Source organism: Misgurnus anguillicaudatus, chromosome 13 (assembly GCF_027580225.2).
Source record: "Misgurnus anguillicaudatus chromosome 13, ASM2758022v2, whole genome shotgun sequence".
NCBI classification, from domain to species: domain Eukaryota; kingdom Metazoa; phylum Chordata; class Actinopteri; order Cypriniformes; family Cobitidae; genus Misgurnus; species Misgurnus anguillicaudatus.
The window spans coordinates 21,760,442-21,775,873 of record NC_073349.2 but is presented as its reverse complement, the minus strand read 5'-3'; the positions used below and the strand labels follow the sequence as shown (position 1 = coordinate 21,775,873).

At 37.3% G+C, this 15,432-nt stretch overlaps 1 protein-coding gene across 4 annotated transcripts in view; it reads left to right on the top strand.

Moving 5' to 3' along the window:
• The window catches only part of clstn1 (calsyntenin 1), a 53,008-nt gene that overhangs the window by 13,381 nt on the left and 24,195 nt on the right, over window positions 1-15,432 (top strand). For 2 of the 4 annotated variants that reach the window (XM_073875397.1, XM_073875395.1), the window contains exons 2-4: window positions 6,644-6,763; window positions 13,918-13,947; window positions 15,232-15,427. In XM_073875397.1, the coding sequence (XP_073731498.1) occupies window positions 6,644-6,763; window positions 13,918-13,947; window positions 15,232-15,427 (346 nt within the window). The remainder of the gene's footprint in view (window positions 1-6,643; window positions 6,764-13,917; window positions 13,948-15,231; window positions 15,428-15,432) is intronic. The other 2 variants (XM_073875398.1, XM_073875396.1) reach the window with 1 other exon arrangement.

Sequence of the window (15,432 nt, the reverse complement as noted above, 5' to 3'; positions counted from 1 at the left end):
GAGTTTTCAAGCATAAACTGTTTAATGACTCAATAAGGAAATTTAAGAAGGTTTGATTGCTGTTTGATTGGTTAATGTGTTTTTGGTGAGAGAAGTGAGTGATATGTGAACCACCATATGGTTTACAACCGTTTGCACATGGTTTTGTGTGTGTATATGTGGGAGTGTTGCCTGTATTTAGCAGGTGTTTGGCTGGTGTTTAGTGGTTCTCTTTAGCTGGGATCGCTGCCATGGATGAATGCTCTTCAAGAGGTCTCAAGTACCCTTAATGAGATGAACCACAACATCACCAAATAAAGACACATTGACTTAATTGTCCGTAGAGCATCTTTAGACATTATAGAATTCACACTGTGCCTGTTTGTGAACAGGTTTTCAGTGTTGATAATTACTTTATTTGTGTTCATTTGTGTGTGATTCACAGTATTATCGGTATGTTTGTGGTATGGCAAGGACTTTGGCCGGAGTGAAAAGAAATCCATCCACTCTTTTTGTGCATGTGACTCATTTTAGTTCTTAAGGTTTTATTAAACTGGGAGTTTAAAGTAGATTATCAGGGTTGTCCGGTCTGACAGTCTGTCCTGAGACAACAAGCAGCAGCCCCAGGTCACCTGAGTCCTGCCAAGACGAATTATGAGCCAGATCCCAAATTTCACAGACAATAGCACTGCCCTCCCTCCCAGCCTCTAGTGTACTGAACACACTAAACACAATGCTATCGGTTGGGCTTTATGTGTTTAAAGTGTCGATAGACAGATATAATAGTTGTTTTTTAACCTTTCATAGATTGGAAAATCCCGAAGGTAATGCATCTGAAAATTAACAGGGTACAGAAACATGAAAATGAAGCGATAGCGCTGTCAAGCATGTTATTTTCCTAAAGGTGTGAAATTGGATATGGTGTGTAATGGGAGCGGATGTGAATGTGATGGTATCATTATTGCTTTGGAGGTTATATCCTTCAATTAGCGTCGCATCGGGCCTGCGCCTCCGGGGTGAGCTGTGAGAAATCACAGAGAAGCCAATAAATCATTCAGAATTGCTCAAGCAGGTGCACAAGGCACGGATATTTCCAGAATGCAATTTTCAGGAAAGTTGGAGACGGTAGATGTACAATTTACATGTACAGTACAGCAGTTTTAGATGTTGGTGTTGTTTCTCTTGAACGAGTTTATCAATGTTGGACGATAAGGTGTATGTTTTAGTGAATGGATATTTGAAGAGTTTCGTTGCAAAATGAGATAACTTCGTTTCCGTTTGTCAAAACATGTTTATTTTTTTGTTTTGTTTTATGGTGCTACTGTATTTTTTAAGTTAGGAAGGCTTCAATCAAAACAAACCAACTGCAGTTGAATTGATATTAATTGAAATGCACAACCGAAAAAACGAGATTTCTGAAAAATAAAGAACTGAGTTATCTCGTTTTGCAACGAAACTCTTCATTTCTTAGATTTCGCATGTTATCATTTACATTTCTGGCCCAAATATCTGAGATCACTACTAGTAGAAATTCTTAAATTTAGGCTTTTTGTATTTCATTACGAATGTTCTTTTACTACAAAATATTTTGTATTAGCATAACAGTATAAAACAACCTGAACTCAAAAATTTCCGTGGTATAGTCACGGAATATTTTGCTCATTTATCCGTTTCATTGTCACGGATCTCTGCATTTTTCCGTGTCCATACCACAGACTTTCTTTTCCGTGTCAGATTCTCGTATTGGTTACTCAATTGTTTTTGCTATTTTTAAACCGTTGTCGCTTGGGTTTGGGGTTAGATTTGGGGTTTGGATGTCACTTTAACTATTGGTTTAAACCATTTTTTCCGGATTTTTAAACTATTGACGTTAGGGTTTGGGTTAGGATGTCATTTTATGTAACAGAAAGTCGTTCTAACCAAACCCAAGGGAGAATGATAAGAAAATAGGAAAAACAATTGTGTAGCCAATACGTGAAACTGACAAGGAAAAGAAAGTCTGTGGTACGGACATGGAAAATGCGGAGATCCGTGACAATGACAAATGAACAAAATAAAATATTCTGTGACTACAACACGGAAATTCGTGAGATTAGGCTGGTTTAAAAATATAAACATTAAAGGATCAGTAAATTTTCTTTAAAAATCCAGATCATTTACTCACGACCATGTCATCCAAAATGTTGATGTCTTTCTTTGTTCAGTCGAAATTATGTTTTTTGAGGAAAACATTTCAGGATTTTTCTCATTTTAATGGACTATAATGGACCCCAACACTTAACAGCTTCAATGCAGTTTAAAATTGCAGTTTTAACGGAGCTTCAAAGGACTCTAAATGATCCCAAACGAGGCACAAGGGTCCTACCCAGCGAAGCGACTGTCATTTTTGGCAAGAAAAATAAAAAATATGCACTTTTAAACCACAACTTCTCGTCTTCCTCCCGCTGTGTGACACGCCAGCGCGACCTCACGTAATTGCGTAATGATGTCAAAAGGTCACGTGTTACATATATGAAACGCACATTTGCGGACCATTTTAAACAATAAAGTGACACAAAGAGTCAAAGACATTAATTAGTATCATTCGACATACAACAACATTGGAACGGTCCTCTTTCTCCACACTTGTAAACACTGGGGCATAGTTTCGATACGTCACCCGTGACCTCTTGACGTCACAGGAACGGAGGAAGACGAGACGTTGTGGTTTAAAAGTGCATATTTTTTATTTTTCCCGCCAAAAATGACAATCGTTTCGCTAAATAAGACCCATATGCCTTGTTTGGGATTGTTTAGAGTACTTTGAAACTGCAATTTTAAACTGCATTAAAACTGTTAAGTGTTGGGGTCCATTAAAGTCCATTAAAATCCTGGAATGTATTCCTCAAAAAACATAATTTCTTCTCGACTGAACAAAGAAAGACATAATAATTTTGGATGACATGGTGGTGAGTAAATTATCTGGATTTTTTTTAAGAAAATGGACTAATCCTTTAACATAAGATCTAATATCGTGTCATGACAGCATGCAGAAGCTTCACAAGTTTGGGCAGAACATGCAGATCCATATGATCCCAAAAGGATTTCGGAATGTTCCAAGCATTCCACACAGTATTCCAAGAGAATCAAAGTAACAAGTTTTGCATCATAGCTGCAATCTGCATTGTGTATTATAGCCAAACTGCAATGTCATATTGACCAGTCAATCAACAACCGGGACCAGAACTATTTTTGAAATGGCTGATGCTTATGAATTAGTTAGGCACTCAGTTATGTTTTGAAAGACACACATGAGCGACGTAATGTCTTTTAGGAAGTGCATTATGCTACTTAAATGATTCAGCTCACCCTAAGCTCTGATTTAGCCAACTGAGTCTGGACCCTGCTGATGACAGCATCAATCTGCTGAGCTCCCCATTTCCTGCTTCTGCCTTACTGTCAGTTGCTCACACAATGAGATCAGCACTGCAGAAGTATCGCCTTTCACCCTGCAACTGCTGATGTGCTCACATTTTGGGTGTGGGCACTGATTAGGCGGTGAACAGAGCAATATGCCCTTCACATCAACCTCTGCGTCCAGACAGTGCTGCTGCAGTCAATCTGCAGTCTACAGCTAAACCACAGCAACTGCATCTGTCCTCTGTCCTTTCAGAGCTCAAAGCCTTCAGTCAACAGTAATGAGCCACTGAGATTCCACACGCTGAGCAAACAAAGACGGCAAATGCCACAGCACGCTAGAACTGCGATATATCAGTTAGTAGAAGTGGGGTCTGTGATCAAAATCTTATATTTTCATTTTATAACACAGCTACGGTATGATAACCAAATATGGGTTATTTTAAATTTGTTACAATATAGGGCTGCCACTAACGATTTAATATCAACTAATGTTTATATCAACTAATCTATCGACTAATTTAACAATTACTAGTCAAATAGTTTTTTGGCCAATTTTTTTTTGAAGCAGATAGAGATTTTGGGCAAGATGTTTAACGGCATGTTGAAGTGTAAATCAGATACTGGCACTGAATTATTTACGATATTATCATATTAACATGACATCAATTTTGATATGATCATAAATGTTCTTATTAACAGGATATCAATACTTCAACTTTGTCAGTATTGGTATCTATAATGTAATACATTAAATTCTTTACTATAGGGCTGGGAAGTATATTGAGTTTTGTATGTAAAACTCGTCTGTTGTTTTTCCCAGCAGGATATGGAATGAGACATCACCGTCTATATCAGTATCGTCCCACCCCTATTAAATATCGCTCAGCCATATTCTTTACAAATATGTGACCTGAGCTGGCAAAATGAGTCGTAATGAGAAAAGTAGCAAAAATTTGTTATTTATATTGTGACATTCTCTATTAAAAAAAAACCTTTAAATAGATGTGTGATTTGTTGGAAAAATGACAGAGACCTGTTTGAGAAAAATCAAGTTCTTTTGAAGGTTCAAAAACAAATTCACCGCATCTATACCTTAAAATTACTGCTAAAACGAATAAATTAAGCACACACAAAGTCAAAACAATATCTATAGGAAAAATATATGAAAAGTTTGGTTCCAAAACGCGATACACGGCATTTTTGAAAAAAATGAGTTACTGCCAAAATCATATTATATCAGGTCAGTATTTAAATGTAAATTCTTAATTTTACGCAAAATCCAATATCCGCCGTGTTATTCTGTCATCTTTTCTCGATTTTTTTCCCAAAATGCGATAAACCCCACTCCTCCTTTTTTACAGAATGCATTAAGTCCATTCCAAAAATTACAGCGGACCATTCACGCAATGTAAACAAACAATGGCGGCACGCTGAGTACATGGAGTCCTAGTTTTCCTCATCTACTTTGTACTTCGTGATCAACAAACAAAACAAAATTATACTTTAATGGCATTGATAAACCTGTGATGGTTTTCTGTGACGGGAAAGAAACGTAAGCCATCTAATATTTTACGCAAGAGGCACTCGGGAGACGATCGCTTGTTCTCCCGACGGCATCAAGCTTCTCATGCTAACACATTGACCCCAGGGGATCTTATGTAAAACTTTACATTATTTTACTCAACGAAAATCGAGCAGGACCAAAACATTTTACAGCTGATCGTTGTGAAAAATGCTAAGCGACGACGTCAAGTATAACCGCAGCAATGACAGTGTTTTTAATATGACAAAGTAAGTGTTTTCATTAATGCCATTAATGTTTATTTTTTTTATCAGTGTGTACAACTGTTTAACTAAATGAATATAAAATGGCAAAGATGGATGCACATTTGATTGAATAGATTTCTAGCATTTTGGAAAAAAAAACTGTCATGGATTTATTGCATTTTGTGGAAAAAATTATTTTTATAATAAATCTTTTAAAATCAAGTTATGGATTTGAATTTTTTATGTTTTTATAACCTAAAGATGCTATGTGAAAGTTTGTAACAGAAAATAGTGGTTTTCATCTCGTCACTTTCTTGGTATAGAAAACACGTTTTTACAGAAATTTGTCAAAATGGATTTATTGCGTTTTGGAACCAAACTCTTCATATGTTTAACTTCTTTCTTTCATTTATTGTTTGTTTGACATTAAGACAGACAGCTTTAAGATCTACTGTAATGAAAGAATCTAATACAGTATATGTTACACATCAGATATTTTCAGGTAACCAAGCATTCACTTAAGACATAACAGATTATATTTGCATGAAATATTGTCAATGTAAATATAAAAAAACATTAATTCTGTGTAGGTGTCTATATATCAGGGCCGCGTGCTCGCGCATCTGTGTACATGGTTCGGATTTGTCAGTCAGTGTGAGGAAGATCGTTTTCATGTCTTATCTTTAAAGCTCTTTTAACATCAATTAGGTCCCGAACTTAAACTCTCAATAATTATTTTAACATCAAGCAAGTCCTGCACTATATTTTCTAATTCCTGCATGTTTTAGAACCAAAATGTCAGACTTACATGTGGATGGACATGGATTTTTGGCATTCAGGATGGTACACCTTCTAGAAGACATACAAATTAAGATCATTTCAGATGTATAATGAATATTTAGAGCATTGGGATTGCTAGATGTGGGCTTAATGTACATATTTGAAATTGTACCAAAATTGACATTTATACTTTCTCTTGACTGTAGCTCAAAATTACACTTTGCACATTTCAACTCATTTTGCCAGCACGTGTTACATATTTTGTCCTTTTATGTGGAATTTTGATGGACACTATAACTAAAAAATATAAATTCGTAAATTTAAAAATGTAATTTTTAGTTATATAATTCTCTGTGTTTGAGTCTGTGACATACATGTGCTCGCCTGCTCATATACCATAAACAATCAAACTATTCTTTGTGTTGCACTTCTGTCTCTTTATTTCTTGACTTGAAGCTGTATTTTTGCAGTATCCTGGTTTTTGTTTTGCATTATCCCTATTTTTGCAACATGTAAATGTTGTAAAACAGTCCTGCCTGCTAATAGAGTAAGTTCATGTAAAACAGCAGAACAAAAAACATCAAATCGTACTGCCTAGCCTAAGTTGTTAGTGTGTGATTTTCCTGACTCTCCCAGAAAAACAAAATAATAGTCAGTTGCCCTGCGGTTGGTTGCAGTCAGCACCAAATAAACTGCTTCTCCTTATTTTCCACAGTAAATAAGCACAAACCATGGATCGAGACCACGTATCATGGTATTGTGACAGAAAACGACGACAAAGTTCTCCTGGACCCTCCACTGATAGCTTTGGATAAGGATGCACCATTACGTTACGCAGGTAAGACCCTCCATCTTATGCTTGCAGATTAAGCTGTCAGCCATTTTGCTTCCTCATGCTTTCTAAACCTTAACATTTAGTCATAAGCTACTCTGATTTTAAGTTTATAAATGACTATTGAGTATATGCACATGATCATTTTCCAGTGATTGATTATCGATACATAAATTGTGCTATTTTTGTGTTCACTGCAGGATTTTCCTGAAGGTAACCATAATAATTTTAGTTGGTTTTTATTTTGCAAGTCAGAAACTATAATTAAATTGAAAAGGTTTTGATGATTTTTTTTCTCTGATTTAGCATTTTGCGTACATTGGTTCAAAAATGAGCGAATATAGCCCACTCTTTATTTGCCAGTTATCTTTCATTCAAAACCTTAAAGTATCTCTAATATTGTCAGCCTGATATTAAACTTGCTGTTATATACTAATCTGATTTGCAAGGACAGCTTTAGCTTGTAGATGATCTTACAGGCTCTGATGCTCTGGGCTAATGGGTTTGTTTGTTAAAGGAATAGTCTACTCATTTTCAATATTAAAATATGTTATTACCTTAACTAAGAACTGTTGATACATCCCTCTATCATCTGTGTGCGTGCACGTAAGCGCTGGAGCACGCTGCGACGCTTCGATAGCATTTAGCTTAGCCCCATTCATTCAATTGTACCATTTAGAGATAAAGTTACTAGAGATAAAAGTGACCAAACACATCAACGTTTTTCCTATTTAAGACGAGTAGTTATACGAGCAAGTTTGGTGGTACAAAATAAAACGTAGCGCTTTTCTAAGCGGATTTAAAAGAGTAACTGTATTTTATGGCGTAATAGCACTTTTGGGAGTACTTTGACTCGGCGCAGTAACACCCTCCCTCTCCCATTATGAGAGTAAGAAGGGGAGCGGACTTTTCAGGCGAGTCCAAGTACTCCCAAAAGTGCTATTACGCCATAAAATATAGTTCCTCTTTTAAATCCGCTTAGAAAAGCGCTACGTTTTATTTTGTACCACCAAACTTGCTCGTATAACTACTCGTCTTAAATAGGAAAAACGTTGATGTGTTTGGTCACTTCTAACTTTATCTCTAAATGGTACAATTGAATGAATGGGGCTAAGCTAAATGCTATCGAAGTGTCGCAGCGCGCTCCAGTGCTTACGTGCATGCACACAGATGATAGAGGGATGTATCAACAGTTCTTAGTTAAGGTAATAACATATTTTAATATTGAAAATGAGTAGACTATTCCTTTAATGCATTTACTGGTTTATGCTTTTTTGTCTAGCCGTAAAGTCCACACGTTACATTCTTATGGATGTTTGTGGTGGATATGCAAATTAGTTATTTAAGCATATTGGTATTGAATGAAGGGAGCATTGCCGTATGTCCGCCATACCTATACCGTAGGCTGTACTGGTAGCCTGACGTGCCCCTCTCTAAAAATGTCACAATGCACCCGCTCTAATGTGGGCCGCAAGTGCTGTGATTGGTCTGCTGGAACCCCTCCCATTATCAGGGTTCCCACGGGTCTTTGAAATCCTTGAAAGTTTGTGAATCTGGGTGAATAAATTCAAGGCCCTGGGAAGTTTTTTAAAATATACATACATAGATACAGGTCATTGAAAATGCTTGAATCTATTTTATGCAAGACGTTTTCTGGCCCTTATATGTCACTAGACATTAAAAAATCATTTTCATTTCAAATACTTATATCACTGACAACCGTGGTTGCAGCCCTCAACTGATGTTTATGTTGTCATTTTGTGTATTGGCCACCAGTTGTGTGATTGCAGTACCAGTTGTAGCCACAAGTTTTGTAATTGCAAAGTATTTCCTGTGTAGTGTAGGATAATATCGCACATGCTAAAATGTTCGCTTTAAAGGTGCAGTGTGTAATTTTTAGAAGGATCGTTTGACAGAAATCCAAAATAATATATAAAACTATATTATCAGGGGTGTATAAAGACCTTTTATAATGAACCGTTATGTGTTTATTACCTTAGAATGAGACGTTTTTATCTACATACACTGAGGGTCCCCTTACATGGAAGTCGCCATTTTGGGCCGCCATGTTTCTTCAGAAGCCCTTAAAGGTGCAATTTGTAAGATATTTGCAGTAAAATCTCCAAAAACCACTAGGCCAGTGTTATATATTTTGTCCAGCTGATTACTATCAATATCTGTAATGTTTTCAACTACTTGTAAATCGTGAGAAAATTTCTATTCAAAACATTGACACGGGGCAGTGCAGTCTCCTGTCAATGACATTAATATCCATGTGACCCTTTGTCACCGCCTTTACTGACGTAAACCACATGACAACACTGGTCGAGCTCGAAAAAATAAAATGGCGGCCAAGGAAGCGGCTGGAGCACAAATTTAGTGAAAATAAATGTATATTTTCACTTTTTAAGCATTTTAATTGCATTTCTAGCGAGAAATTAGTATTGTAGTTTTCAAATATGTGATTAGTTATCACAAAGGCGCTCTCTGTTTATATTTCAAACACGCTGCATTTGAAGTGCGTCGGAAAGCCTTTCTCTAAGCGGCCTTCAGGCCTCCGAGGCCGAAGTCATTTCCTCATGAGGCAGCGAGGCAACAAGTCCTCACAGTCCTCACTGCCTTGAGTTTTCGGACGCAGCCAGTGTTGTGGACAAATGCGGAACTATGCGATAGCGCCTGTCGGGCTACGCGCTTGCCTATGAACTTATGGATATCTCTGTACCGTCTGCCCCTGGTTGTGTCAGCTCCTGTAAGCGTACGGGCCAACCAAACGACCCAAGAAGAGTTTGGAACAAAACGAGGGAGGATCAATTTGTTGTTGCATTATCTGGATGGAGAGAGCTTCACGACAACATTTAACTAGACCGAGATTCTGATCCTGCTTGTGTTTTACGCGATGGGTGAGTTGTTTTGATTCGTAACCCTTCAAAAAACGTATGCTATTATATTGATCACAACATTAGTGTGTAGATTGTAATCAGCGCGTCTTCCCGCGGACGATATGCACATCAAAAGGTATTGTACAGCAATATAAATGGTCATTTTAAGACACTTCACAATAAGATTTGTACTGTCAATACATTATGTGAAAAATCATTGTAGATTGTAAGTTGAAAACTTAATTCTGTGCTGTGTTTACCATCGAATTTGGACTAATACTGTAATATCAATATGACTAACAATTTCATTTTGAACATCACATATAAACTTACATAATGAAATAAATGATGTCATCAAACGCAACATTTATAAGACTTGATTACCTTATCCATCAACGTGATTTCTCTGATTCATAGCCATCAGTGGTTGAGTTAAAGACTACAAATCCCATAATTCCACGCTGTTTTAGAGCGTCAGTAAACAACATCATTGTTTTTGTTTGATCTGGCGCCATCTTGCGGCGCATAATATACAAACTGTATCTTTAACGGACAAACTTTTTTAATAAGTTGTCTCCGACGATGACACGTTTGTCCGGTGGTGGCTACAGCAGCTTCTCTATGTGTTTCAAAAGCGAGGGGTCAGCAGTGGACTGAGCCGTTGGTTGCAATTCACAACGTCACCACTAGATGCCGCTAAAATTTACACACTGCACCTTTAAATGCTTACATCTTCTGTAGCGAATGTTGATTCATACCAAAATGCTTTTTTGCATAGTTGTGTTTGATACATGAAAACGTCTCGGTTACGTATGTAACTGTTGTTCCCTGGGAAGGGAACGAGACGCTGCGTCTCCACTGCCATACTTCTTGCGTCCCTGTAATGCCGTCTTTGGCAATATTTCAGATAGAGATATACTTCCTCCCACGTCGCTTTGTCTTTTCGTTTAGCCTCACAATTGGTTGAATTTAATATACACATTCAGACGCACTTACCCCTGGAGGCGTCCCCAAAATGTCACCGCAGTGACGCAGCGCGAGTTCATCGAAAGGGAACTGTTTCAATGGATCTTAAAAGGTAACACGATGTAACCTTGCTCTCACTTGAAATGTGTCCCCACATTTAGTCCTTAAATTTGATGGTATTGGACCTGGAAGTCCTTGAAAGGTCATTGAATTTGAAGTTAACTAAGGTGTAGGATCCCTGCATTATTTAAAAAAATTTGGGTCCTAAACCCTTTTTAATTCCTTTCTCTTTTGTCATTTCCCAGCTGGGTTTGTTTCATTTTGTGTATGTGAAAATGATGTCCCATTAGGGCCACAAATGCACCATCATGATTGATGTTCTGCTGGTGTTTTATAAACATAAGCATTGATTTCCACTGCACACATGACGCACTTTATCGAAAGCTTTTACGTTCCTTTCAGTGGAGGACTCTGCAGTGGCAGCTCGATGTTAATTTTTCCTTATTAACTTTATTCGGGTCTGTTAACCTTCAGGACAGTCAAATCTTAAGACGGTCATAAAGCAAAAAATAATCAAGTAAACAATTAAGCCCCTCCACCAGGGGTTTTGTTTCTCACATCTCAGGCAAAATCGTTTCTCATGTTGCATCTTAATCGATTCCCACCGTGCAGTAAAGCAGTCCGAGGAAAGGAATCAATATTCATTGTGTTTTGACTCATGGGAAGTGAAGGAGTACTGGAGCTAGCACTTGGATTTTTGGGGAGGTGTACAGATGTAGTGTCATCAGTGTTTCAGAATGCACCAATGAGGCATAAGGCTTCCGTCGGATGGCTTACTTTGAACAGCAGATCCTAATGGAAAATCCATCTGTAATTGTAGAGGTAAAAACAAGGTGGATAGCTCCACTAATAAAGGGCCAATGATGGGGTCAAACTGGACTTTAACTGGTCAGCCAAGCAGAACTAAAAAGAAAAGAGGCTTAGAGACATTTTTGGTTAATCTTGTATATTCATATGGCTGCAGAATGTAATGTTTTAACCCCAACAGGGATTATGAACAGCAGTTTTCTCCTATTTTCATACTTTACTCTGTGTTTTTGTTCTTTGTTCAGTGTAAATGTGAACGATCTGTTTTGTGCTTTATATACAGTCATAATCCAGCTCAGACTAACCTCAAGATTAGCATGGTGCAGATTGGTACAACATCTTTATGCATAACAGCCATCTCTCTTGGGATAAACATGTCAAATGGATTGTTACTTAACTCATTCCCCACCAGCCATTTTTTTTTAAGTTGCCCTCCAGGATTTTTTGTGGTTTTCCTAAACGTTTCACAAAATGCTTTCCAGGAAAATGTTCTTATAAAAATATATAAACATACACATATATCAAATGAAAGAACGGACACTCTGCTTTCAAACAAACAATAAATAAACAAACAAACAAACAAAACGGGGAAAAAACTTCTCATCTATATTTTTTCTCTTTTCTCTCTTTTTAGCGCACGGTCGAAAACGGTTGTTCATATGAGTAATGGGTGTGTTTTGGCCGTAACGTACAGTAAACCAATGAGACTCTTATCTCTCATCCCCTTTAAAAGCCAGATGCGCTGGCACTATGTCTAATCCCTATTTAGATGACGGACTTTGTAAACTGAAAAACTAAGTGGAGGAAGAAGACCCCCAGTTTAAGAATAATGTTAAAAAAATATATTATTTTTTGGATTAAAACCTTTAAAAGCCTTTTTCTTTCAGTCATAGAAGTACAAATAGCAGGCTTTTAATTGCTGTAAATATATTGATATCCTACATAATCATTGTAATCTCATAAAATAAATTGCAAATATGCAAGAAAAGGTTTTTACTCTAAAAATACAAACAAGAGATAAAGAATTTACAAACGTGCGGAGAGCCGAAGCGTTTCAGCATTCAGACAGCGCCATGGGATTTTTAAAAAGCAGTACTTAAAATGTTTCTCATCTCATCATATCCACAGGTACAGTGTCATCATATACAATAAATCCGTAAGGTAGCATTTTAAAAACATTTAAAAATAGATGCGTTTGTTAAAAGCAAAGCATTTATTTACTTACCAGGCTACAGGTGAAGCAGCTCTTTACGCCTTCTAACATCTCGTAATCGGTCCTCATTTATGTCCAAGAGACTCAATAATAATATTTTACATTTCAATCGTTTAATCTTTCATATTTAAAAATGTTTTTGTGCTGCTGCGCATTTATGTATGTGATAAGCAAACTCGCGTTGTCGTCCCGTTTATAGGCACATATTACTAACGCGCTCTTTAAATAACAAAAAAACATATTGCGCCATTGACTTTAGACTTTAGACCAGGTTTTTGTTGGTCAATGGCGTAGTCTATTTTAGTTGCCTCAGAATAGCAACGCGCCAACAATGCACCTAAACACATCTCGTTTTCAGACCAGAACGCCCATGGGCACAAAATTGGGTGCAAATGCATTTGCTATTTAAACGATGTGGCGTTAAACGTAAAAATGATGATTGCGCCGTGTTGAAACTAGCAAAAGACACTTGCGTCGCGCATTGCGCTGGGTGTATAATAGAGCCCATAGAGTTTAAAATTAGTAAATAATTTTTTGCTGCAGTTTTTTTAAGAGTTGGGTAAATGCGCCATTTAGTGTATAATTGCAGTATTACAGATTAACATAAAACCTCACCAGGAACACTTTTTTTATGCAAATGTTTTTTCTTAATTGACGAGATAACTTGTAAATTGGCGGGGAAAGAGTTAATAGAGAAATAATAGACATTATTGTATTTACACAGGAAAATCTTTGTCATAATCTAGTACTGCATCCGTTTTATAAAAAAATTATCAATTTAGGATTTTTTTTTAAGTTAGTTGTAATAAGAGGTCCCATAATAGGATAAAATAATAGAATACTATGGAATTCAATGGGGCTTTTGATCGGTTTGGTTACAAACATTCCTCAAAATATCTTCTTTTGTGTTCATCAGAACAAAAAATTTATACATGTTTATAACAACATGAGAGTGTGTAAATGATGACAAAATTTAAATTTTTGAGTGAACTCTCTTTTAAGATTATTTATTTTTTCAGTGGAGTATAGAGGCAGTGCAGGTAAAGTTTCACATACTTGGAACAAGGGGGTCTAAAACCGATCTGTACTTGTGCGGTTAATTCATTTGAGGTATTCTGAGCCTTTGACTACTTCTGTAACATCTGTCTTCATTCTCTTCTCTTTGCTTCTGTGTTTCTGTCAATCTCCTTCTTTCTCTTGACTGATCTGGGTTTATCTTTTCTCCCTTCTTGTAGAGAGTTTTGAGGTGACCTTCACCAAAGAAGGTGATGATGGGCTTTTTCTTCCGCATTGTAACCTTGTTTTATTAACCCACTAACGCAATTATAAGAAATCGGCACTTCACGCAGAACCTCTTGCCATGCTCTTTATTCTCTTCCCAGTTCTTCTTTTGTTTTGGTTTTCTCTCACCTTTGAATTGAAACTTTAGCAACTGGATGACAAGTTTGACGTGGGGCATAACAGAATTTAGAAATATCAATGCATGAGACATCCATTGAAGTTTGCAGATCCTAACAGTGCATCAGCTACAAAACCAAATAAATGCACGCGTTTACTGATACAGCCTAGATTTTTTTTTACTTTAAGGGGCAAGGGTATTTTTCCTTTTTGGGGTAACAAACAAACAAACAAAGAAAGTAACGTTGCTGAGATTGTTAAATGATGCAAACTCTCTGCTGTACGGTCTGTGATGTGGTCTGACTTTTAGTTCAAGCATCTCCTACACCATATGAGATACAGCATGGCATATATACTGCTGTTTGATGTGGATGTCAAGCAATTGGATATTTCTAACCCCTGCTCTCATCCAGTCTTTAAGTTCCACTGCCTTTGTTCCTCTATTTCTTTATTGTTTCATTTTTCAGTTCGTTTCAAAGGGTTTGCGAGAGACAACATTGCACAGGAAGTCTTCCTTCACTTCAAAATCTAGTTTTAAGGAGAAATTGATGCTCCATATGATGAGGGGGTTTGCTTGTTTGTTTGAATTTTTCCTTTCCTTTTTGTTTTTTAAGTGGCACTGCCTGAATTTCTGATAGGATGCTGGATCTCTGTCATAAATCTTTTTCATTGCCCCATGATTAACTTCAACATTTTAACCTTGTTTTCTTTTGTTTGTTTTATGAGCAGTGAGCTTTTTAAGTGTACAGAATTAAATATATTATATTAGCTATATGTTTCTATAATTTCCTTCCTGTCCTTGTATATTAAGTATTCCTGTGAAATGCCTGTCTGCATTCTGGGTTTCTTACTGCATGACTGGATGCGATGTGATCAAATGGCTTGGACCAGACACTCAATATTCCCTTATTTAACTCTCGTCCCCTCCACTTCCCGTATACTCACCCATCCCACAGTGCTTCTGGCTTCCTCCACAGACACCTTCACCTTCCACCCACCCTCAGTGTCCCAATCCCTTTGGCTGCCAAACCAACTTTGGCTGCGTGTGGCGTGTTATTGGTTTTGTTGTGGAGTTTCATATTCAATAAACAGCGTTTCCTTCAGCATAAGGGTGGGCTTGACTAAACTGGTATGTACCTTGCCATTTCCAGGGGAGATCTGCGGCTTTAAGATCCACGGGCAGAATGTTCCGTTTGAGGCGGTGGTGCTGGATAAGTCGACGGGAGAGGGAGTGATCCGGGCTAAGGACAAACTGGACTGCGAACTGCAGAAGGAGCACACCTTTACTATTCAGGCATATGACTGTGGGGAAGGACCTGATGGAGGCAACATGAAGAAATCTCACAAGTGGG